The 23,565-nt window shown below is 39.5% G+C and overlaps 2 protein-coding genes across 3 annotated transcripts; one reads left to right on the forward strand and one right to left on the reverse strand.

The window, feature by feature from the left end:
* The first annotated feature begins 407 nt into the window (after positions 1–407).
* LOC122978533 (essential MCU regulator, mitochondrial-like) lies at positions 408–4,002 on the forward strand. The gene is made up of 3 exons (XM_044345627.1): positions 408–620; positions 3,406–3,564; positions 3,740–4,002. Exons 1-2 carry the CDS (start codon positions 462–464, stop codon positions 3,541–3,543), a joined length of 297 nt encoding a protein of 98 aa, XP_044201562.1. The 5' UTR covers positions 408–461; the 3' UTR covers positions 3,544–3,564; positions 3,740–4,002.
* On the reverse strand, positions 3,991–20,424 carry LOC122978475 (TRIO and F-actin-binding protein-like). Of its 2 annotated transcripts, XM_044345622.1 has the most exons (18): positions 20,263–20,424; positions 17,557–17,714; positions 14,722–14,879; positions 13,442–14,577; positions 12,237–12,376; positions 11,313–11,466; positions 11,157–11,234; positions 10,196–10,228; positions 9,891–9,959; positions 9,679–9,768; positions 9,377–9,471; positions 7,696–8,332; positions 7,309–7,543; positions 6,063–6,174; positions 5,748–5,907; positions 5,445–5,558; positions 4,509–4,595; positions 3,991–4,351 (listed from the first exon to the last, which is right to left on the reverse strand). In XM_044345622.1, the coding sequence occupies exons 1-18, from the start codon at positions 20,389–20,391 to the stop codon at positions 4,205–4,207; spliced, it is 3,732 nt and encodes a 1,243-aa protein (XP_044201557.1). In that variant the 5' UTR covers positions 20,392–20,424; the 3' UTR covers positions 3,991–4,204. The 2 variants fall into 2 exon arrangements, with proteins under 2 accessions (XP_044201557.1, XP_044201559.1); XM_044345624.1 differs by lacking the exons at positions 14,722–14,879; positions 17,557–17,714; positions 20,263–20,424 and having other exon boundaries at positions 13,442–14,414; positions 14,518–14,556.
* Between the last annotated feature and the right edge of the window lie 3,141 nt (positions 20,425–23,565).

Raw genomic sequence — 23,565 nt, forward strand, 5'->3', positions numbered from 1 at the left:
TGATGTATCAAAATGTTTTTTTGTTTGTTTCACCTTTTTCATTCTTTTTAAAACAGCTTAATTGAAACAAGTATACAAGTTTTCAGCACCTTGTGTATACAAAGTGAGTCTACAATTACAAACATGCCAGGGGGACTAAAGGTTGTAAAAATAAAATAGTTAAATAAATATCTTGTAAAGCTTACAGTACGTTTTGTTGTTTGTACGTTTAGATATTGAAGAAATATATTGTTTATAGAGAAGTTTGGCGTTTGCCTAAGGATTTGGATTTGTGAATATAAAATTTGATTAAAATGGAAAGCAAATTAATCAAACAAAACTGCGAACAGAGATTGCTTTCATATTCAGGGAATCCAAACAAATAATTGTTTTCCATAGTAGCATCTTATCAGTTTTCTGTCAAACACACCCATCATAGTCCCGCAGGTCCCGCCCTCTCTATCACTACACCACAGGGAAAAATGGCGACGGGTCTACTGCGGCTGCCACTGCGGCTCTCCAAAAATACGACGATACTGAGCCGCAACACCGGCTTGAAAACATCAAACATATCGAGGACGACTCAAACCCGAAACGCAGTATCAACGCCGTCGGGGGCAATCCTACCGAAACCGGATAAAGTAAGTTTTCTGCCGTCGTTTCCGAGCTGAAAAAAGGTGAAAACACCTAAGAAAATATGATTGACACCGAGGGCGGGACTGACAGCAGCGATGGCCAATAGAAAGGCAGGACACGCGTAGGGTTAGTCAAGTCAGCCAATGAGCGCGCGTTTACGCAAGCGTAGAAGCACTTTCAGGAAATAATTATAATTATCCCCATATTTTGTCAGCTCAAGTGACATTTTTGATTCAAGTGGATATTTTATGCAGGCAGTTGAAATAATTGTATGATTAGAAGATGAAGAATTGTTTTATTTGGTGAGTAATTTGACCTAAACACAACACATTTAGGTGTGCATTGATGTTAAGGCAAAAAACGTCGAATTGAAGAATATACTTGTGCCACCTAACATCTGAATGTTTTAGTCCTTGTGAAATTTTTTATGTGTAGGTCAAGTTACTATATTGTACCCAGATAAATGGAGAATCCATTTTATCCTTTAATTTACCCGATATCATAGTATAGCTGTATCCAAACAGGAAAATGGCCTTCAAATGGAAAGAAATATGTTGTCCAGAACCATTTAGAGATGACTGGATTAAGCTGCTGCGGGTAACACAATGTATGCTGAGATGAGGAAGGTCTTTAAAGGATGTTTTTCCTGTCTGTAACCATTACTCCTCTTCATACTGACCATTAGAAGATCCCTTCATAATGTACTTAGAGTGTGAGTGATGGGGGCCAAAATGTATTTAATAGTTTATCTGAAGCTAATATGAAGTTTCAGCCATCTAAATGAGTCAAATTAAGTAGATATCTTTCAAAGTTGTGGTCTTTTAGTGCCAAAGTCCCTCTTTGTTACTATACTTCCACTGCAGCTCAACAGGGAAACACAAAGAGGGAATTTGATGCTTAAAAGACTAAATGTGTCAGATATCCACTTGATATGACTAACTCAGACTGCTGAAGCTGAACATAAGCTTCAGATCAACTTTAAGTGTATTTCTGCGCAAAATTACTTTGATTTTAGCCTTCATCACTTCCATTGAAAGCACATTTGAAGGGGATCTTTTAATAGCCAGTATGAACAGGAGGAATTATTACAGCAAAGAAAACCTCTTTCAGTGTCCATTTGAGCACCTGACTGTTGTTTTAAGACAGACTTGAAAAACTGTGAACCTATCCTTTAACCTTCAGTGGGTTAAGGAATATTAATTGAGATAATGAAGGTTTTTAAACTAGATTTTAATTTAAAAAAACCAACCAGACAAAAACAGCTCGTCACTCCACTTTTTTTTATCACTCTCCACTGGCTCCTTGTTGCCACTCATAAAAAGTCATTAATGCTTCATACATACATACATCCAGGCCTACTGTCACTGTAAGGCAGGAAATCTCAATCCAAACTCTTCTCCTGTGAGTTTCCTAGGTGGTGAAACAAGTTTCGTAACTTTCGTAAATGCTTAAAGACCTACCTCTGCCGAGAGTATTTACTAATCATTAGTCATACTCTTTTCTCTCTCCACCTCTCCACTCCTATTTATCTCTCTCTAAAGAAAAGTAATTTGCTGTGCATTTATGTGTAACTTCATGCACCTGGGTTACTTGTGTCAGGTGGAACTTGGAGTTAAATGTTGCAGCACTTATTTTTGAAAGCTTCCCTTTCATCTACTGCAGCTTGGATTGCACCTCATTTTGTACGTTACTTTGTAGCATCTCGCAAACGTCATGTATATGTAACTTTCAGGGTCCTTGGAGTTCTGGGGCTCCTGGGGGATTAACTGGCTTTGCCTGGTTGATAGTCCAGCTGGTTGGACTCTCAGCATTTGAAATGCTTTGATTTCATAGTAGATAATCACAGCTTTGAACCTGAAAATGTATTATGTAATTGCAGTACAGAGCCTTTATGAATTGTAATGTGTGTGTGACACTTTTTTTAGCTTTAGCAGTAACTGTTGTCCATAACCTAACTATCAAACTATCTTGGAGCAAGCTGCAGTGTGAGATTTATTCATCACGCATCAAATAGCTCCAGTTTGAAGGACTTTTTATTTTCTGTTGTGACATTTCAAGCACAAGGCTCTGCCTCAAACTTCTGATAAATACAGAGTCGCCATCTTAAATACTCATAGCCCATACTATTGTTGCAAATTGCCATCAATCAAATTGTAGCAAACCTTTCTTTTCATATTTTACATATACACTGACTTATATGTATATATATACACTGATTACAGTGTGTGTATATATATATATATATATATATACAACGATTACAGTATATACAACTCATGTATCCCCAATAGTTTGTAGCTCCTCCAACTAAGGAAAATATCTGTAATTTTGACCAAGGAAAAATGTAACACCATAAAAACACTCTGAAAAGGCAACAGAACATACAGAAAGGCAACATTACTGTTAGAGACATGATATACCTAATAGTCTAATGTCGAAGTCCTCATTAAGGCCTTCTGGGGCCAAAGTGCCCAGTGTATGTATCCAAACTAGTTCACGTTTTAGGAGCATAGAGTCAGCGTCTCGCCCTCTGCATGGATGTTTTAAAACCTCAATCCCCACGTATCCGAGAGTGAAAGTGTTATTTGTTGTACAGCCACAGGACTAGTTGTTACATTATTTCTGATAGTGCTGAGGTGTTTTAGGGTTCTGGTGGTCTTACCGATGGATGCCAGTCCATACGGGCATTTAAGCATTGTAATGTGTAGCAGTAATAGTAATCAATTCATGTGCTCCTCCTTGGATGAACCTTTTAATTTTAAAGTCACGTTTCCTCCTTTTGTTCTCCAGACGGCGTTCGGTCTCATCCGTATGACAGCAGTGGTGGTGCCTTTCCTGTATGTGGGAACTCTGATCAGCAAGAACTTTGCCGCTCTCCTGGAGGAGCATGACATCTTCGTCCCTGAAGATGACGACGACGATGACTAAGCTGACTGGAGAATATAAATGGTAAAGTCAAAGTGCACGTTAGCCTCACCTCACTTTAAACACTGTTGCTTGGACGTTTTTACTCTCAATCTCACCCTTTAAAGGTTGTCTCAGCTGAACGTAAAGTGGTGCAGTGATGATAACTGTTGACAGTTGAAAGCTGATGAATTAATATTTCTTTTATTTATATCCACAGGGTGCTTTGCAATACTAACCTGAAGCAAACCAGCCGGCACAAGAAAGATGGAGAAGATGGGCCACTTTGACTTCCAAATGCATCCCTCTACCTCCACCCATCTGTTTCCTCTCTCTTCTGCTACTTATCTTGTTTTCAAAAACCATTTTTAAGAAATCTCATATCATGTGAGGCTATCAAAACTACTAGTTATGCCTTCACTCTTGTTTGCATGTTTGTGTCTTGTCAACTCAATAAAGTGAGTCAATACACATGGAAAAAAACACTTGTTGTTATTTCATTTGAACAGAAAACAGTCTTTCAATGGTGATTTCCATTTAATACATAATCATAAAAGTTACAACAAGCTCTCTAAATAATTTATCAGCCAGAACCATAACAACACTTATAATATAATTGTTTATGTTTTCTACTGGCTGACTTTCTTTGTCTTTAAAGGTCATTTCTAACAGTTGTCTTCATCGGTCAGGTGTCTCTCGCCCCCTCCTGTAGCGCAGCATTCGCCAGTCTCAAGTGTTCATTGAGGGAGATTTTCTCCAACTGGCTACGACCCTTCATGTCACTCAGCTCTACGTAGGCCTCTTTATAACGCTCATAAACTGCCTCCTTATCCTAAAGCAAGGGTCAGGAGAAACATGGTAGACATGTCAGAGTAAAGCAGGAAAGGACTGAAAAGATAGTTTAAATCAAAGTTGTAAATGTAGATAATGTGGCAGTGTATATTTGGATTTATTGACATACAGAGCAGTTCAAAATGTGTGAAACACACCTTAGTAAGAGACTGGACTTCACTCTGTAGACAGCTGATTTCTTTCTTAAGATACTGCACCTCATTTTCTTTGGCTCTTAATAGCGTCTGAAAGACAAAATGTGAAATCTTATTATTAGCAGTTAAATAAGATTCTGAATTTTCACGTAGAATAGGAAAGTCACAATGTCTCTGGGAAACTATCCTTAAGTACTGAACTGTGTGATCAATTTATGAAATATGACACATAGTCACAGATGAATCTACCCATCAGGATGTAATGTCGTTAAAATGAGCTCTAACTTGATCAAATACAACAGTAAAATGATAAATATACATTAATACATCAATAACAAAAAACCCAATAATAGAATATTTTACAACATTTGTTTGCATAACAAATACTTTTACTGACACTTAAACTCCATTTCGCTGATAATACTTATTTAATAATACTTTTACTTGTAATAGAGCTTTTTTACATTTATGTATAGCAACTTTTACTTAAGTAAACAGTCTTCCACTGCTGGTGTGGTATTTGAGGAAATGTATCCATAAAAGCTTTCTGTGCACTAGTGATGTTGGTATTCTGCAACATGCTCTGTAGTTCAGACACTAGATGGCAGTGTGTGCTGTGCTAGAATGGGACCAACCACAGATGCACAACACAAATGAGGCCACTAGAAAAAAAAAGAAAAGGGTGATAATGTTGCGACAGGGAGCCATTACTGAGGATACGAGGCTCATTCAGTGAAAATGGCCTGATCAATTTGTTTTATTAAATTAGGTTCAAAATCCCGCTGCACATACGTCACATATGGCTCTCTGTCTCCCCAAACATTCATTCTTCAAGTTACTATTTCAGGTGCATGAAATGAAATTGCAGCTAGAGGTTTAGTGTTGTACATCATTACATAGGCTCTAATCTACAGACAATGAACTAATTACCATCAGTACCTCTACTTCCGAAGCAGTGCGCTCGGTGCTGCCAGTAGACACCACATCTGACCTCTGTCCTGTGATGAAATAACGCATGCGGCTAATCTCTTCCGCCAGCTTGGCCTTAAGCTCCTGAAAAAAAAAGAGAATGTTTGTCTTTCCTTGTATGAAGAACTTGTATGCTTAATTATGTTCAAGCTTGTCACATTTCCTTCTTGATTTAACCATATAAAATCAAAAAGACATGAATTTGATGGGAATTATCTTACATTCTGCATGTTATTATATTTAAACAGAATCAAATCAGATATCTTTATAAACCTGGTTCTCTCTCTTGAGCTGCCGCAGCTCCCTCTCTTTGCATCCCAGCTCAGTCTCTCTGCTCTTGCTGCTCTGCTCGGTGCAGCTCAGCTCCAGGCACTTCTGAGAGTAGCGTTCTGACAGAACATCTAACTCACTGTGCAAGACGTCCGCCTGGGGCCTGACACGCACAAACACACGAGTTATGGAGTAAATTATAACGCACTATCATGCAAGGGGTCACGGTTGAGTGTAGAACATCTTAAGCCTGCAGCGAGAGCCTGTGAGATGGAGAACACTGCCATCATGATAACAGGACGCCAGTAATAAACTTACATGTGCCCTCTGTATGAAGCGTCCACGTGTGCTGCTCCCCCAGACAACCTCCTGGCCTTTTCCACCTCTCTCTCCAGCTCCTCTCTGTGAGCTGCTCTCAGCGCCTCCATAGCTGTAATGATCCGTTACTTATTAATTAGGAACTTAACTGTCATTGTTAAAAACAACATATGATGATAGTATAGCATCAATAAACAACATGACTTTAAAAGACATAAATAAACAGAGATGGGCTTAAAGAAAGAAGCATGATGAGAGTATACAGTTCATATTCTATTATATATATATTACATTTGGAAAGTGCAGCTTGCTGTACATATTTCTGGCGGCTCTTGCTTGTCTATAACTCATCCTTGAGGGTAAAACCTCAAATTGGATTTTCAATGGTTGGCAAGGATCACTTACAATATAGAAAGCTTTGTTTTTGCTATTTAAGTCGTAGTTCTCTTTTGTTTTTCTGTAAATTCCTTTTAATTTTATGACTAATATTCTCTGCAGTTTAGCTTTCTGACTTTAAAGTTTCCATACCACACGACCATGTTAACATATAAAACTTTCCACCAGATTATATATCATTATATTAAATACCATTTCCTATATTTACTTATTGACTCCAAAACCAACTAACTTCCTAAGTAGATGGAACCTTTATACAACATATTGCTGCCACTGTGACAAAAACATATTTGTCTGTTTCTTGTTATTTCACAACACAAATATATCTCATTAAAACAAACTTTTCTTGTTAGAACATGATAAGTTATTATTATAAGAATCTTCCACATGTCATTAAAACTGCTGTAATCTTTGCATGTTTTTTTTAAATATATATATTAATAGCATTTCTCTGAAGTTAAAGTCACAAATCCCAGATATTTAAAACCTCCACAGAGGCTCCTCTGATTGTTAAAGATTGCAGTTAATCAATCAGTGTCTTGCATATGAATAAAACAGTAGCATTTGGACTGCTAGAGAGTGGATTGTGAGGTAAAGGTATAAGCAGTCATCTTGGCAAGAGTCACATCTTCTGATATGACAGTGTAAAGTATAGAAACAGTAGAGAATAGTTTGTTTATAAGGAGATTGAGGTTCAAAATCTAAAATATACAGGAGAGAATGGTTAAAGTATTGAAAGCACCTAAGCAGAAAGTATCTTCTAAAATGAAACAAGCCCTTAACTTAGCAGGATTTGTATCACATTGTACCTCGTGACCGACCCGTTGCTTGATACCACATTGCGTCTTACCTTTAGCAGCTGCTTGGCTCTCCTCCTGCAGCATCTTGTCTCTCTCTCCCTCCAGCTCCCTGATCTCCTGAGTGTGCTTCTCCTGCAGCTCCTGCAGTGCTTTCCGATGGGCTGCTTCCATGGCTTCCAGCTTGGCCCTACAGGGGGCCCCGGGGCTGCACGGGCTGTCCACCTCTATCCCCATGGCTGTGCGCTCCCTCTTAATGCTCTCCACTTGCTTTCGAAGAGAGAGGGCCTGGGAGATGGATTTGCAGATGGTGAAAGAAGAGATGGAGAGAAGTGGGGATCATGCTTATGGCTTTCACTTCTGGAAATCAACGTGATGTTCTTGCACTGAAGACAGTGGCGTCACATGTTTTAATGCAGTGAATGTAATTTCTTTCTTACCTCCTTCTGAAGGGCTTCAGCTTTATTTGTTTGAATGGTTTGGGCACTGTTTAAAGATGGAAGAGCCCCCTTTGAGCTTGATGTATCAGTTTGCGACCCGGTGACAGACTGTTCGGCCTCTCCGGGGCTCGATTGGTAAGTCTGAGGGCTAACAAGAGACTGGGATGGCTGTGGGGTGCTTGACTCATAAGCCTGGGTTCCAATGAGAGACTGCGCGCTCATGTCCCTAAACGACAGCCTCTCAAATTCTGTCCACTTCCTGTTGACCTCTGAGTCCATGGTTTCAATTACAGGCACAGGTATACTCCCCTTTTTCAGCTCCATTAAGTCCCACCTGCTTCCCATCTCACCGAAGTGGATCCCCTCCTCAAACCACTTGTTCCTCTCCTCCAATCGCTTGGCTTGCTCGCGGTCCCAGCCCTCCCCTTCTTCCCTCTGAGTGGCCGGAGACACGTCCGCGTCCAGATCCCCGTCTGCAGCCCGGTGCTGGTGGTCGGCCTGATGGGAGTTCGCAGCTGCGGTGGAGGAACTCGGAGGTTCAAAGCCGGAGTCCTTACAGGTGAACCGAGCAGGGGGTTGGCATGACGACGGTCTCCGGGAGAGGGGGTTCTTTTTCTCGCTGCCGGTGCCTGATTTGCTGAGAGCAGAATGAGGGAAAGACAGGAGGGTAGTGTTACACATCAGAAGAAAGATGATAGAGGGGCTTCACTGCAGACAGACCACCCAATCACTCACATCTGCATTTCTTCATGGTCTTCAGGAATTTTAAGGTCTTTGGAACATCTGTTGTTTTTTTTTTAATTAGATTCAAGATTTTAATATATTTTGCTTAATCATAACTTAATAACAAGATAAACATCAGATGTTCATCATGTAGGATGTCCTGTTTGTAATTTGTACAAACTAATTATCATTAATTAATAATATCTTATGACAGATCAAATGATTGCAGGTTCTGTAAGAATCACCCCAAGTCACAGTTTTATTTATTATTTTACAGTAATTATGAACAAAAGCTCCAGAATAGCTACTAAAAGGATCTTAAAGTAAAATTATTTTGTCAACAAGTGCAGTTGAACTTAAAAGTACCTACACATATATATGTATGTATATATATGAGATGTACATGTATGTATATAAATGTATATATATACATATATTGTACACACACTGTATATTAATTTATTGTATTGTTGAATACCTGGGCATATATTGGAGTAGAAAATAATAAAAAGTAATTTCTTCTTTCATATAAATGTGTGTATATACGAAAGAAGAAATATATTTTTTATTTTATTTTATTCCTGAAGCTATACGACTCAACGTAACCAATCAGTTGAATCTGTGTACAGACTAATAAATGTGCACACACACTTTTTTATATATATAATTTTTCTTTTTAGTGTTGGACATCCACTACCTTTAACTCTTCTATTATTTATCTTTTATTTATCTATTTTTTTTTATCTTTACATGGATATATTTTTAATGTTTATAATATTGCTTCTATGTGTGTGATTAAATAGTTTGTCATGATTTTATGTTTCTATGTTAGCAAATTGAAATGAGATTGAACAGACGGTATTGACTGTATACAGTATTGAAATGTAGGCCATGTCAGACAAGTTAAGTCCGTTTGTTTTGCAGCTGGTTATAGTTTATAACAGACTCTAAGACTCACTGTGTGTTGTTATGGATCGCCTGCTTTAGTAACTTCACCCAGTTCCGCCGTATTCTGGAGGTCATAGCAGAAAGAGTGAACACTGCCCTCTTTGTCTGGAGGAGATCAAAAGACAGAGCAAAGACACACACACACACACACACACACACACACACACACACACACTGTTAAACAGGAAGCAGCCAAACATGTAATTGATGTGGAAATGAGGGAAGGAGGAGGTGAGGGGGGGGGAACTTCTTACTGTCCATCTGTCTGGTTGTACTGTACAACACAATGAGAAAACACAAGTAAATACACACTTGTATCTGCAGTCCATAGTTCTTCTCCACATCACAGTCTGACACGTTCACACAGGATGTCAGGTCGATCTCTCCGTCCAGATCTTCTGACTGCAACACAACAAGAAGAGCTTAAAGTTAGACAGGTTGTAACCAAAACACTACATCAAGGAAGAATGAAATAAAACTGATCAGAAATGTCTCCTTTTGTCATATATGGAGTCATATTTTACCTCCTCAGCCTCTGAGTCTCTGTAGTACCTCAGCGAAGCATCAATCAGAACAAACCAGTGTTTCCTCCACTGAGAAAAAAGACACAGTGAGGATATTCAACATCAAATTAATTAGTGGTGCATGAATAAAACACATCTAATAGTATTATCACTACTAGTAAATGTGGACTCCTTCATGGATAGTTTATGGGTCGAGTCTCCTTCTTGGTGTTTTGTACTGAGATTGTGGTTGCAACAAGAATTAGAGCAGGAAATTCAAGTAATTGAATTAATTAGAATAAATATTACAAAATCTTCTTTTTTACCTTGCCATGTTCATCCAGTCTGGACATCCACCCCTTCAAGTCACAACATCTGCAATTAAAGTATTACGAGTAAGCATGAGAAGGCATTCTGTGGCGCTTTGCCTCGCACTTGTCTGTGAAACAAGCGGAAATGGGAACTGTCACTAGCACGCGAACAGCTTCTGTCTCTGCGAGATAACCACGTCATTGAGAGTAGAACAGAGAGGCAGACAAAGCATTAAAGCTTGTTAAAATAGGAAATATAATACAGAATGGGAACATAAAAAAGGAAGAGGTGTAGTTTTTATGACTGTGATCATTTTAAGGTGCTGAGAAACAGGAAGAGAAAGAAGAATTGAGCTCAGAAGGACTTGATAGTAAACAGGTGCTGTTGGAGCATTTTAGCACAAAATACAGACAATACTCACGATGCATGATGGATGGTGTCCGGTGTTTATATTATGAGGGAGAAGGAAACAGAGAGAGATTGAGAAAGAAAGAAAAAAAAAGCATAATGTGAGGTGAAATGAGGAAGTCACAAATCATCATCAGGTCACATGATGCTCTTGTTACACTATGTGAGCGTTTCTGAACTACTACAAATGTTTGTGCAGTTGCATGTGATTCAATAAACGGAAATAACACATTTTGAATGTGATCTGTGATCATCCATCCCTCTCTGTTTGCTGGCTCAGCAGTTTTAAAGCATGAAACAGCAGCGCTGAGACTGCAGGATACATCGACTTGAACCATCCTAGAATCTATTAATAAAGATGATAAATCAAATGAACATGCTGCCCTTAAACATGGAGTGCTAACTAATGGCTTTTTTGTGCAAGGTGCTTCTGTTAGAGGGGTGCCTGGGGTAAAAGAACTGAAATAAATATCAAGGAGCTGCTTTAGAATGAATGTATGAATGACCCATTTTCCTCCAAACACTCATGTGATTCACACAGATGCAGGAAGTCATGGGACTACTCACCTGTGTCTGCGGACGTTCAAGAGGAGCTCGCTCCTTCGCTTCTGAAGATCTTTGCTTCCTGCTTTGATTGTCTGAACTCTTGGATAGAATGAACAGTCAGGATTACAAATTTAGTTGTACTTTATGGTAAAGGTGTCCCCCATAACTTAATTGTACCTGTGTGTGAAGAGATGCTGTTGACTGTCTTCGAGATGATCGTCCACTCTCAGAGTCCCGACATTTCTCTCGTCTGTCTCGGCCTCTCTCTCTGCCTCTTCCTCTCTCGTCTGACTCCAGCCTTGAACTGTAGATGTCTATTTCCTCTTGATACCTTCAGAACCAAAAGTGAATAAAGCAAATAAAATCTTCGACACACAACATGAACTTGACACGCAAGGAATTTCTGAAAGGATAATAAACGAAACTAACCAAATAACTAATTAACTAACACACTATGAGACTGATTTTCATCCTTTTTCATCTTATTGAACTTTGACATACCTCTGCAAGACAGCACGCTTCTTTCGTTTGGCCGTAACTGAAGCAATTACTTATGGTAAGAAAAAAAAAAAAATCTTCAAAGTCTTTTGAGTCTTCTTTTTGTACTTGCTACGCCACTTATCTCCCAGCCACCAAAGGAAGTGTTTAAAGAGACACGTACAGTAGGAATGCAGAATAAATGCAAACTTGTGGGACTTCTGTCATGACTATCCATGAATCCACTATATCATACAGTCCCATATATACGCTTCTACCAACCTGTGTGTCCAGGTAAAAATTAAGTATACTAACATATGCTTGAAATATACTGATGACATATCAATGAGTACATTATTAGATTTGGTGCCAATTCTAAGTGCCTGAAAAATATATATAAAATATATATTATTCCTCAAGATGTACATCAGTGTACTTGAAATACTAATAAGCAATACTTCAAGTGTTTCAGTGTATTTTTAATTGCATTAATTGTATATCACCAGTATATTAAGTACATTATTAGTACGTCAAAAATAGCACACTGTAAGTACATTAATCATGAGTGCAGTATACAGTACTGAGTACACTTAAATTAAAGGTGCTTCAGTTTACTTTTTTTACCTGGGTGTCCTGAGCCTCTGGTCCCTGCACGGGCTGGGACTCTGGTTCCGCCTCCTCAGTGTTGGAAACTCTTCTTCTGACTCCAGCTGGATTTTTGGAATATCAGCCAGCATTATGTAGTCCTCCATCGTCATCACCACCTCAGAAACAGAAAGTTTTACCAGCATTAACACATAAACCTCAGTGTATTTGTTAATATACTCAGGTTGGCTCTGCCCTTCTATTCCCTTAGTTTCTATAAAAACAGGTACAAAAAAAAGCTTTCTGTTATAAGGTTTTGTTTGATTGGATCAATTTATCGCCACACATTAAAGGACAGGTACACAGTTTTTCAAGTCTGTCTTAAAACAACAGTCAGGTGTCCATATGAACATTGAAAGAGGTTTTCCTCGCTGTAATCATTCCTCCTGTTCATACTGGCTGATAAAATGTGTGACCATACAGTCACTTTGTGTAAAAATGCATTTAAAAGTTTACATGAAGCTTATATGAGACTTTAGCAGTCTGAGTTAGTTATATAAGGTGGATATCTGCCACATTTACAGGCTTTTTAGCATCAAATGTCGTCTTTGAGTTTCCTCAGACAGTGTTTTTCTGCTGCGGTGGAAGTATAGCAACAAAAAAGGGACTTTTTTGACTCAAAATTCATTAACTTTGAAAGATATTGACTTGATTTGACTAATTTGAATGGCTGCATATTAGTTTCAAATAAACTTTTAAATACATTTTTTGCACAGGAGGAGGACTGTGGACTGTGGATTTTGGCCCCATCACTTTGCATTGAAAGTGCATTATGAAGGGATCTTCTAATGGCCAGTATGAACAGGAGGAAACGTGTCAGTGTTCATTTGGGCATCTGACTATTATTTTAGGTCAGACTTCAAAAAATGTGAACCTGTCCTTTAAAGGGAAACAGAAGGGAGAACTGTATGTAAAGCGGTTAAGTTGGGGTGATATATGGATTGGGTAATATGCTAAAAATAATCATAATCATTATTTTGTTATCAGCTGAAAATTATTGATTTTATTGTTGCTTTTATTTATGATTTATCATGTTTTTTTCTTGTGTTTTTTCCTGTAGTTTGTAAAATGTAAAAACTTTATAGGACCCTCTTGAAAACAAGATGATGCACCTCAAAGGGCCTATCCTGCAAACAATTCATTTGTTAAAATGATTATATAATATTCTTAGTTGTCTCATTTACCTCCTCCACTTCCACTGTATCCTTCCTGGGTTCAGAGATCAGCAGGGCCTCCATCCCTCGCCTTATGTTGCTCCTGCTTCTGTCACCGATGACTCGAACATTTCCCTCATTGCCCTTATCAGTTTCTGTGATTGCAACATGGGACAGCGAACCACCAAGCACCTGAGAGTCTGCACCCTGTCTCGATGTGGAGGAACCACATGAAGGTGGGAGGCTGAGTATGGAGTGTGAGGACCCCTTCCAGGAGGCTTGAGAAGGGCTGAGTCTGCTGTCTCTGGAGCAGAGCTCCCTCTGTGGGGTGTGGCTGTGTGTACCGTAGCCATCCCTAGATGGTGATACCTCACGGCTGTTGTGTGAACGAGTGTTGACTGAGCTGTTGACAGCTGTTCTAGTTCGAGGAGATGCTTGAGATCCCTTGTATGAGTTGTGCTGAATGGCTGAGGAGACACGGCGGGAGATAGACTCCAGGTTCCTATACAGCTTCTCAGAGTCCAAACTGTGTTTGTTTGAAGCTTGTGATGGACTCCCTGACTCTCGGCTGCATCCCTTTTGTGCTTCATATTCACCATTCTGTAAATGGAGGGAATCTGTGCGCTTGTGAGAAGGAGTGACTCTAGAGGGTGAGGCAGCCTGAGAGCCAATAGACCCTCTCCTCCGAGACGGACTGGATCTGCCTGATGTACGCCGAGAAGGACCGTGTGATGGAAAGTGAGAGGAGCCATGAGATGAGACGTGAGATCGAGTCTGACTCCTGGAGAGGGAGCTCCTTCTCTGGTGTCTCAAAGGAGATTCAGTTAACTTGTATCGGTCAGGGCTCACAGAGCTGTGACGTGTTGGAGAATTCATCTGAGAGTCAGTTCCTCGTCTGAAGTTGGAGTGGTACGTGTACCTCTGAGGGGATTCACTTCTCCAACTTTCCAGCATATATGTCTCTAGGTTTCTCCGCTGTGAGGGCACACCAAGGTTGACGTTCCTGTAGGGGACAGTGGCTTTGGGCTCCGGAACATAATTGCTGGGGAGGGGATGCCCCCTTTCATAGTAACGATATTGCCGTTTATTGATTTCCTGATGCTCACCATCAGCCCTTCTGTCAGGAGAGAGGTAGCTGCTCTCCTGCTCTCTGTCTCTTCTGGACTCTGAAAATCAAACAAGCCTGTGATCATTTCAAAACCTGTCAAAGAGTATGAGCACAAACATCATGGATGACTTTCTCTGCTTTGCTTTTATGTGACAGATTAGAAGTTTAAAGTTTTAGGGTGCAGTGTTTATCAGTGACTGACCTGATGCCCGGCGGGACTGGTTTCTGCCCCTCCTCTCATCCATCCAGGAGCTTTCAGTGCCACGGTGAGGAGAAGGGTCCAACCGGGTCATATCTCTTTGGTGCCTCTCTGCGCTGAGGGATCTACTCCTCTCTGGACAGTCCCACTGATTTGGAGAGCTGAAGGAGGAAGTACACAGCCGGTTGTCAGACATATAGGTGAGGGGGCTGATCAATTGTGAAATACTGTACATTTACTGAACAGCCAGAAGGCCCGAGATGGTTATAGAGTATTTAAAAATTGATTTGATGTGATGATAAAGATCCATCCATCTATTTTCCGCCACTTATCCGGGACCGGGTCAGGCTGGCATCAGACTGAGTAAAGAAACCAAGACATCCTTCACCCCAGCAACACCCTCCAGCTCCTCCTGGGGGATCCCAAGGCATTCCCAGGCCAGAAGAGATATGTAGTCCCTCCAGCATATTCTGGGTCTGCCCCAGGGTCTCCTACCAGTTGGACGTTCCTGGTACACCTCTAGAGGGAATCGTACAGGAGGCATCCTAACCAGGTGCCCAAACCACCTCAGCTGGCTCCTTTCGCTGCGAAGGAGCAGCGGCTCTACTCCAAGCTCCCCCCAAATGTCCAAGCTCCTCACCCTATCTCTAACGCTGAGCCCAGACACTCTCCGAAGGAAACTCATTCCCAAAGCTTGTGTCTTTGTCTCATTCTTTCAGTCATTAACCAAAGCTTGTGACCTAGGCTGAAGGTTGGGACATAGACTGAAAGGTAAGTTGAGAGCTTTGCCTTCACAATGGTCAAGTACAACACCCACATTACTGTTGATGCTTCACTGATCCACCTGTCAACCTCATGTCCTCAACCTCATACCTTCACTTGTGAACAAGACACCAAGATATTTGAATTCCTCCACTTGGGACAGCAACTCACTCCCAACCCAGAGGGAGCAGTCCACCTTTTTCCGGCAGAGCGCCATGTCCTTAGATTTGGACATGCTGACTCTCATCTCAGCTGCTTCACATTTGGCTGCAAACCATCCCAGTGCCTGCTGGAGGTCACGGTGTGTTGAGGCCAACAGAACCGCATCATCTGCAAAAAGCAGAGAAGCAATCTGACTACCTCAGAGATCACTGCCAGGGATATGAATGAGGCTTCCCCCAAGTCATCCAACTCTGCTTCCTCCATAGAGGTCATGTCGGCGGGTTTAGAAGATCCTCAAAGTGTTCCTTCCACCATCTGACAATGTCCCCAGTCAAGGTCAGCAGCCCTCCACCGCTGCTGAAAACAGCCTGGGCTAAACCCTGCTTCCCCTTCCTGAGTCACCTGACGGTTTGCCAGAGCTTCTCTGAGGCCAACTGGAGGTCCTTCTCCATGGCCTCCCTGAACTCCTCCCACACCTGGGTTTTTGCTTCAGCAACCACCTGAGCTGCTTCCCTTTTGGCCCTTCAGTACCCATCTGCTGCTTCAGGAGACCCCTGGGCCAGCCATATCTGAAAGGCCTCCCTCTTCAGTTTGACAGCCTCCTTCTTTGCTGGTGTCCACCAGCAAAGAAGGAGGCTGTTGGGTTACCACCCCAATGAACAGAATTTTTTAATTTTAAAGCTGTACAAGGCTCTGATGATCGTCTATGTGACTGAAAGCACAGACAAAAAATTGGGAGTTTGCAATGGAGATAAGAGTGCAGATGTTTTGATCTTTTTTCAAACCATTTTCTGTACAAATGCACCCAGTCTGATCTTAATAAAAAGCAGGGCTGCAACAGGAAACAGCACAATGGTAATCCATTAGATTTGCCCTATTTTTCCAAATAAAATTTACAGGTGAAATGCAAACTACCACCTAAACACCAGTGAGTGAGTTCTGCATCAATGCAAAGCTGGCGTTGCCACATTTAGATCCTTTGTCCCTCTTGTGCTTTTGTCATCCTTTGATATGAAGCATCATGAACCAAACCAGCTTTATTGTTAGACATGAGTCTAATGTGTGCAGATTGCAGTCAGCTCAGGATTTCTGGGTATGGAAATGAGAAAAATCTAAAAATGTACCTCTTGTATTTGTGGCTGTCATAGAACATGTCTCCCAGTGCAGTGGTGTGACTCACTGACATATTTTTAATAGTTTTTGGTCAACAAAGGGGGTCTACGGCACAGAGGAATATGATATATCAGGCTTTGGATACATACACAATACTTTTCAGTAGGATCAGTTGATGTTAGTTTGGATCTGCACATGAGATTTGTTGACAATAAGAAAAATATAGAAAAAGAGCCAGCCTTATCCTGTATCCTTATCCTTATCCCAGTCCTTGTCCACTGATGAATCTAAGTCACTCTCCTTTTAGCTCTGTTTCTGGTCTCTGCGCTTCGCTCGCTGCTAAATGCTTCATCATGTTCACCAGCTAGTTGCTAACTTTGATGCTGGGAAGGTTATAAAGCATAAAATCCAGAGCTTTTTTGCTGAAATCAGCCACCTGGTATGAGTTGAAATAAGTTGATAGAAGCACTGAGACTGAACATAAAGTTTTGAGCTTTAAACAATGAACTAAAAGACGCTAAAATGCTCCATAGCTTTCACAAACACACACACTTTTCACAAAGTAAGACATTAATGCCTTTTTAGAACATTTTCTACTGCAAATTACTTGTGATGTAGAATCAAACTAAGTTATGTGCTTCAAAGCTAACGTTAAGCTGCTCAGTCAGTGATTCTCAGACAAACAGGCGTCTCTTTCTGTGTGAACGTGTGATGTTTCATGGTAAATAGCATATGTGCTCACTGCTCAGAGAGCCTGTTCTTGGTAAGTGTTTCTGAAATCAAGCTACAGGATACAGTCACCTGGATTGTATGTCAGTGTCACAGATATCAAGTTCCCACTCAGGACTCAGACTGTGGACCAGACTCCACTCGTAGGTCCAACCACCGCTGACGTCATCACTGCTGCTGCTGGCACTTGTGGTCACCTCGGACAGGGAGCAATCATCATCATCAGCTTCCTGGTTTGTGGAGCACAGGAACACAGTTTTAAGCATTTTGATCATCTCTGAGTATTTTAAACAATTTCATGAAATTAGATAAAATCTAAAGAGTCACAGTTGTCAATTTGATAACAGAGACAGTTGCAGCAGAGTTTGATTTGATTGTTTCTGTAAATTATATATGTACATTTAGATTTTTTTTATCCTTTTATCAAACAGCATATTTTGATATAATCACATTTAAGTTTTATATGATACAGCCACAGAATCACACGCCAACAAAAGCATAACACTGCAACTACTTGACATCTGCTGTATTTCATTTTATGTATTTTAAAGGAAATACAAGACAAAACAACTCAATTATACCCGTAGACACTAATATATATCCGACCAAACAATGAGATGTATTTCACTTACTGTGACGACTCGCTCTCCTTCTGCTGTCAAGGCTTTCAGTTGCTCTCCTGCTTCTCTCCATTCGTTCAGCTAAGCCAATATATTTAGACTGCACAGGACGTAACTCAAGCTAGTCTCTGGTCATGCTCATCATTATTTCATTGCTCTAGTGCTTTTGCATTACCAGAACCGCCTACTCAACTTCGTTCTCATCTTTATCTTGATCCCTTCTTCAGTTCGACTTCTCATTACCAGACGGACGACAGAAGTTTTTACTTGATTTAAATGTTGATCTCTTGACTGTGTGCAGATTTAAAGACATTAAAGTCTCATCTTTTGTTTTCAGATAATAAATTCAACATTTCAGTACTAGCTGCAACAAAAAACAAACGTTTCTCAATGATAAAGTATTTATTTAAGTCAAGTGGGCCAGTGTTGTCTGAGGGTACGTGTTTGCACATGTCATATGAGTGTATCAGATTACAGGCCATTCCCCGAGGACTGTAATGAGCTTTCATTAATTAATGATACAGAATCAAATGCCACCTTGTTGTATTATTCTTCTACCACCTCCACAGTAGTTTCACTTGGTGATTGTATTGTAGGTTGACATCATCAATTCAGTGTGGTTTAGTTTTATTAGACGTGTTGTATTCAGTGGTCGCAAAGTCATCATGAAACCACTTGACCTTTTATTTTATAATGTTAGCAGTTTTTGACCTCAACATGTGATGTGTAATTCTGACGTAAAACTACGTACACTGGGAACATAACTAGACTCTGCTGATCATGAGCATCAGGAAAACAAATATTGAAGTTAATGGGATCTGGGAATGTATTTATCAAACTGTTTAAATTATTGCAAACTTAAAGGAATAGGTCAACATTTTGGGAAATGTACTTATTTGCAATCTTGCAAGAAAAGAAGAAAGAAAAGATAGATGCCTGATCATATCTGTACGCTAAATATGAAGCCACAGCCAGCAGCCAGATATCTTTAGCTCAACATGATGTCATCCGGTGACAAATCAAATACGTGCAAACACACATTCCTGGTAGATTACTTTGTGACATGAACAATGTATTTCTACATTTCTGCAACATTTTAGTTTGCTAATTTCCAGAGGATTAACTTTCCAGAGTTGTAAACTTCTGTGTTTTGGTCTCTGATAACAAATTTTTACTTGTTTTTTGTTCCTGGGTAGTAAGTGTTCTTTACTAATTGCTTATGCCTAAAATGTATGGAAAATAGCCATTAATCCCTTCAAACAACAAATGAATAACCGGATAGGATGACGGCAGACTATATTTGGGGGTTGACAGTACAATCGTAAATCTGGAAAAACTACTCACTTCTAAATATTTTGTCATCACTTTTGTATAATTTTAGCATAAACACTTGTTAATTTTGATTCATATGTTGTTTTTTCTGACTTAATGTGAATGAAAATGTGCAAATTCACCCATTTCCCCATTAGAAATAGGTAAGTTTCAAAATATGACTATCCTGGTCACAAAGACAAAGGAAATAAGAACCATTTTCTGCACTTTTTAGGCATAAACAATTAGTAAATAACACTTACTACCCAGGAACAAAAAATGTGTTAAATAGTGTCAGCATTCAAACTCATTGATCTATTACTCAAACCGGGTATCCTGTATCATATTTCATATATCACAGCTACCCAAAGCAGCTCACCACCACCCTTGCATTGGTTTAACGTTGATTAGCTTAGCTTAGCACAAAGACTGGAGACAGGTGGACAAAGCTGGCCTCGCGCTACCGCTGAACACGTGATATCTGGAGTCTCTGCTGGTCACCTGACAGCCTCACGGTGACGACAAAACTTCAGGAAGTCACTGCTCCTGGCCAATAAGTAGTGTGACACAACTATGTGCCGTTTTCACAAATTAATTGGATATTTCCAAAAATGTTGAACGATTCTTTAAAACAATATATTATTATTGGTGAATAAAATTAATCGACTTGTTGCTGAGTGTGAACATCAGAAAAGCCAGAAATTTATATGGAATATGTTTTAAAAAATATATTTTTATGCTGCCTTATTGCTAAAAAACAAGTTTCATCTTGTGGGACGATAAGATAAAGATCTGAAGAATACTGAATTGTTCAGATTATTTCACCGAGCAATTGAACATTACATACTTGTGAACCGTCCTGTTGTGAGCTGCTGAGGTGCATGTGAGCCGGACGCAGGCAGGAGCTGCAGCGGGAAGAGTCGAAGGTGTTGGGCTGAAACCGGCGGCAGTAATAATCCTCAACAGGAGGAGCCATGACGATCCTGCTGAATCTCCCCCGTCATCTGTAGTGTTCAGCACTACAGCATTAAAATAGCCTTTGATTGATTGATTTTCAATAGAAGTGGTGGGGTCTTATTTCCCAGGAGGCTCTTGGTGGGCTCTAGAAACAGTTCATTAACATAATATGAATAACAACTATCAACTAATAAGAGTCCAAAACTATCCTAAATGTATTAGTTTGGATTATGCAGGCTCTATGGGATTAAAGGTTAACTCTCTGGATTTCTATATTTGAATTGCATATAAACAGAACACAATATGTGTTTAAAACATTTTTTTTTTGCTGTTACCATAAATAGAACTCAGTGAGTCATGTCTACATGTAATGTAAAGTTTGTGAGCACAGTCAATGATATCCTGTTGACTGAAACAGACACCACTATTGATGGGATACATTTACACCTCTGAGCAGAAAATTGTGACAGTTTATGGTGTCACCATTACATAGAGAGAAGCCTCCAGAGTAACATATCTATGTCATGTTTCACGTAGAAATATCTAAAACAAAGTCACAAGACAATCTACCTCATTAACGTGTCCCACAGTCTTCAAACAGTTAAATCCTTCATTGAAAGCTCAGTTTCTTCTCGTCAGGATGGAGGTGGTCTGGTGGATCATACAAGTTATTCTGGCTGGGGGTCTTTTATCAGAAAACAAACATTCATTGGTTCTCACATGGGTCCAATATGGTGACTGCATCCTCTCAAATATCATCATCTTTAGAAAGTGAAACGTAGCACTGACTCCTCTTGACAGATGTCTTATGGACGGTGGTGAGCTTGCTACACAGATGGTTGCCCTGACGATGAATCCCTGTAGAGGAAGACATGAAAGAAGTGTTAACTTAAACTATGTTGATATTTACATTTCTGTGAGACTCGTATAAATGAGTATAGTACTCAGAGGCTGTATGCTGGTAGCACTTTACATCACAGCTCTGTAACGACAAAGTAATAAACAAGCAGTACTGAGATCTTTTACTTAAGTTAAAGTACAACAATGAAAAAATACATACATAAGTCCTGTAAGCAAAATTTTACTTAAGTAAAAGTACATAATTGGCAGAAAAATATACCCAAAGTAAAAGCACTTAATATGCAAAGTGGCCCCATTTATAGTGTTATATTTATCATATATACATAAACATTTGTCTGTCGTCAAGGTAGAGCTAATTTTAACAACTTATAAGGTTGGGTAGTCTAATCTATAGCAATGCATATTTTGTAAACTGTTCATATGTTTAACAAAAGTTGCTTCATTAAATTTTTGGGAGCCTGAAAAACTTTCCACTACATGCACCTTCACCTTACTGGTTTCGTATGTGCCCACTATCCGTTTCTTTGAGTTTAATACTGGAGTAATACCATGGTAGGTAACAGAAGGGTCAATACTTTATTGTCATTTCAACATAATTGATAGGAATTTGGTTTGATAAGCTCACACAAAATGACAAAAACCTCATATCACAATAAATACATAAATAATTATAATAGTACCACAAATCAGTTAAGATGTAGATCCTTGTATACAAGACTTAAAATATATAATATATAAGACGTTAAAGTGTCTTATAGCACATTATGATAAGTGAATTAAGGCCATAAACGGCCTCTCGGTAAGTGCTGCTGCAGAACCTGGATGTCCTGGTTCTGATACTGTTCAGTCTCTTAAAAGAAGAGGAAGTTAACGCTCCATAATATCTGGATGATAACGATGAGGATGTTGGTAATACTGGAGTTTCATTTCAACTAAAGAATAATAGTGTGTAAAAGCATCAAAATGAGTAATAACAGGCTAATCTGCTCACATAATAAGTTATGTTGAGGTAATATTCTCTCAGTAATAATATCAGTGTACAATGTTTAACATTAGATGGTAGTATTGGGGTTAACGATCTGTTGGTGATCCAAATATTACAATCTTAGGCAGTTCAGCCAAACGCTGATCAAACACACTGAACTTAATTTTGAGTTCTAGTAGAGATACCGAAGTTTCCAAAGATACCAAACTATATATATACTGCTATGCGTATAATAGTAATGTATAAAATTATGCACAAGACATCCAGAATTTAAATTATTTTAATCTGATGGTCATTGAGTCAGTTTGTATAAACATCATGTCACTTCAGTGAAGAGCTGGAACAAACCGATATATATGACACAGTCTGGAATTATATGGTTTTAATAATCTTGAAGTTGGGGTAATGGGGAAATAGAGTTGTAATAATAGGATGATATGCTAACAATAATTAGATTATATTAGTTGTATGTTGTTATCACAGAGCTGTAATGTTCAATGTCATGTTCAGCTCTATACTTTGTTTTTCTGTTTCAAACTCCTGTGAACGAGTCGACTGTGTCTCTGAAAGCTGTTGGCACAGCCACAAGAGGGGGCCTTTTGTCTCAACAGAGCGAGAGTGTGTGTGCAAACTTACATACTTACACACACACACACACACACACACACACACACTGAGGACAAACATGCACATTTGAATGCTCACATTCAGTCTTTGTCCTTCTGCACACACACAAACATCGACTTGCACAAAAACAACCGTGCACCATCTGCGTGACGATCCCACTCTGCTCATCAAGCCTCCACAGAGATGCTGTGTATTTATAAGTGTTCTTTACTCTGCAGCTTGTTTCTAAATGATTGGTGAGAACTGAGAGCTCAGGTCCAGTTTACTGAGTGATCCTGCTGCTGTGGAAATGTAGAACATGTCAGAGGTTTGTGATGATTAATTGTGGTTTTAAAGCCTACATTTTTTTTCACACAACACAATCAAGTAAGCCTCCAAGACGCAGGAGTATAATGAAACATTTTTGGCAAGTAAAATGACAATTAAACAGAGATATTTTTGTCTTGTGCTGTGTGTCACATGCAGACTGTAGCTATATTCAGCTGCGCTGGCAACGGTAACAAGAGAGTGGAGCCGGTATCCATGGAAATGCAGTCGGAAAAGTTCATCTCACACAACTTAAACCTAACAGAAAACAATTTCATCAGTGTTTCAAAGTTACTTTATGTTCATAACTGTGATATAAGAACATTGTTCGTTGTGGATTTTTTTCATTGCAAAATAGACTTCAACTCTCTCATAGATATCCTTTATTTTTCAAAATCTAATTTTTCCACTTTA

The sequence above is a fragment of the Thunnus albacares genome, chromosome 3 (assembly GCF_914725855.1).
Source record: "Thunnus albacares chromosome 3, fThuAlb1.1, whole genome shotgun sequence".
NCBI lineage: Eukaryota > Metazoa > Chordata > Actinopteri > Scombriformes > Scombridae > Thunnus > Thunnus albacares.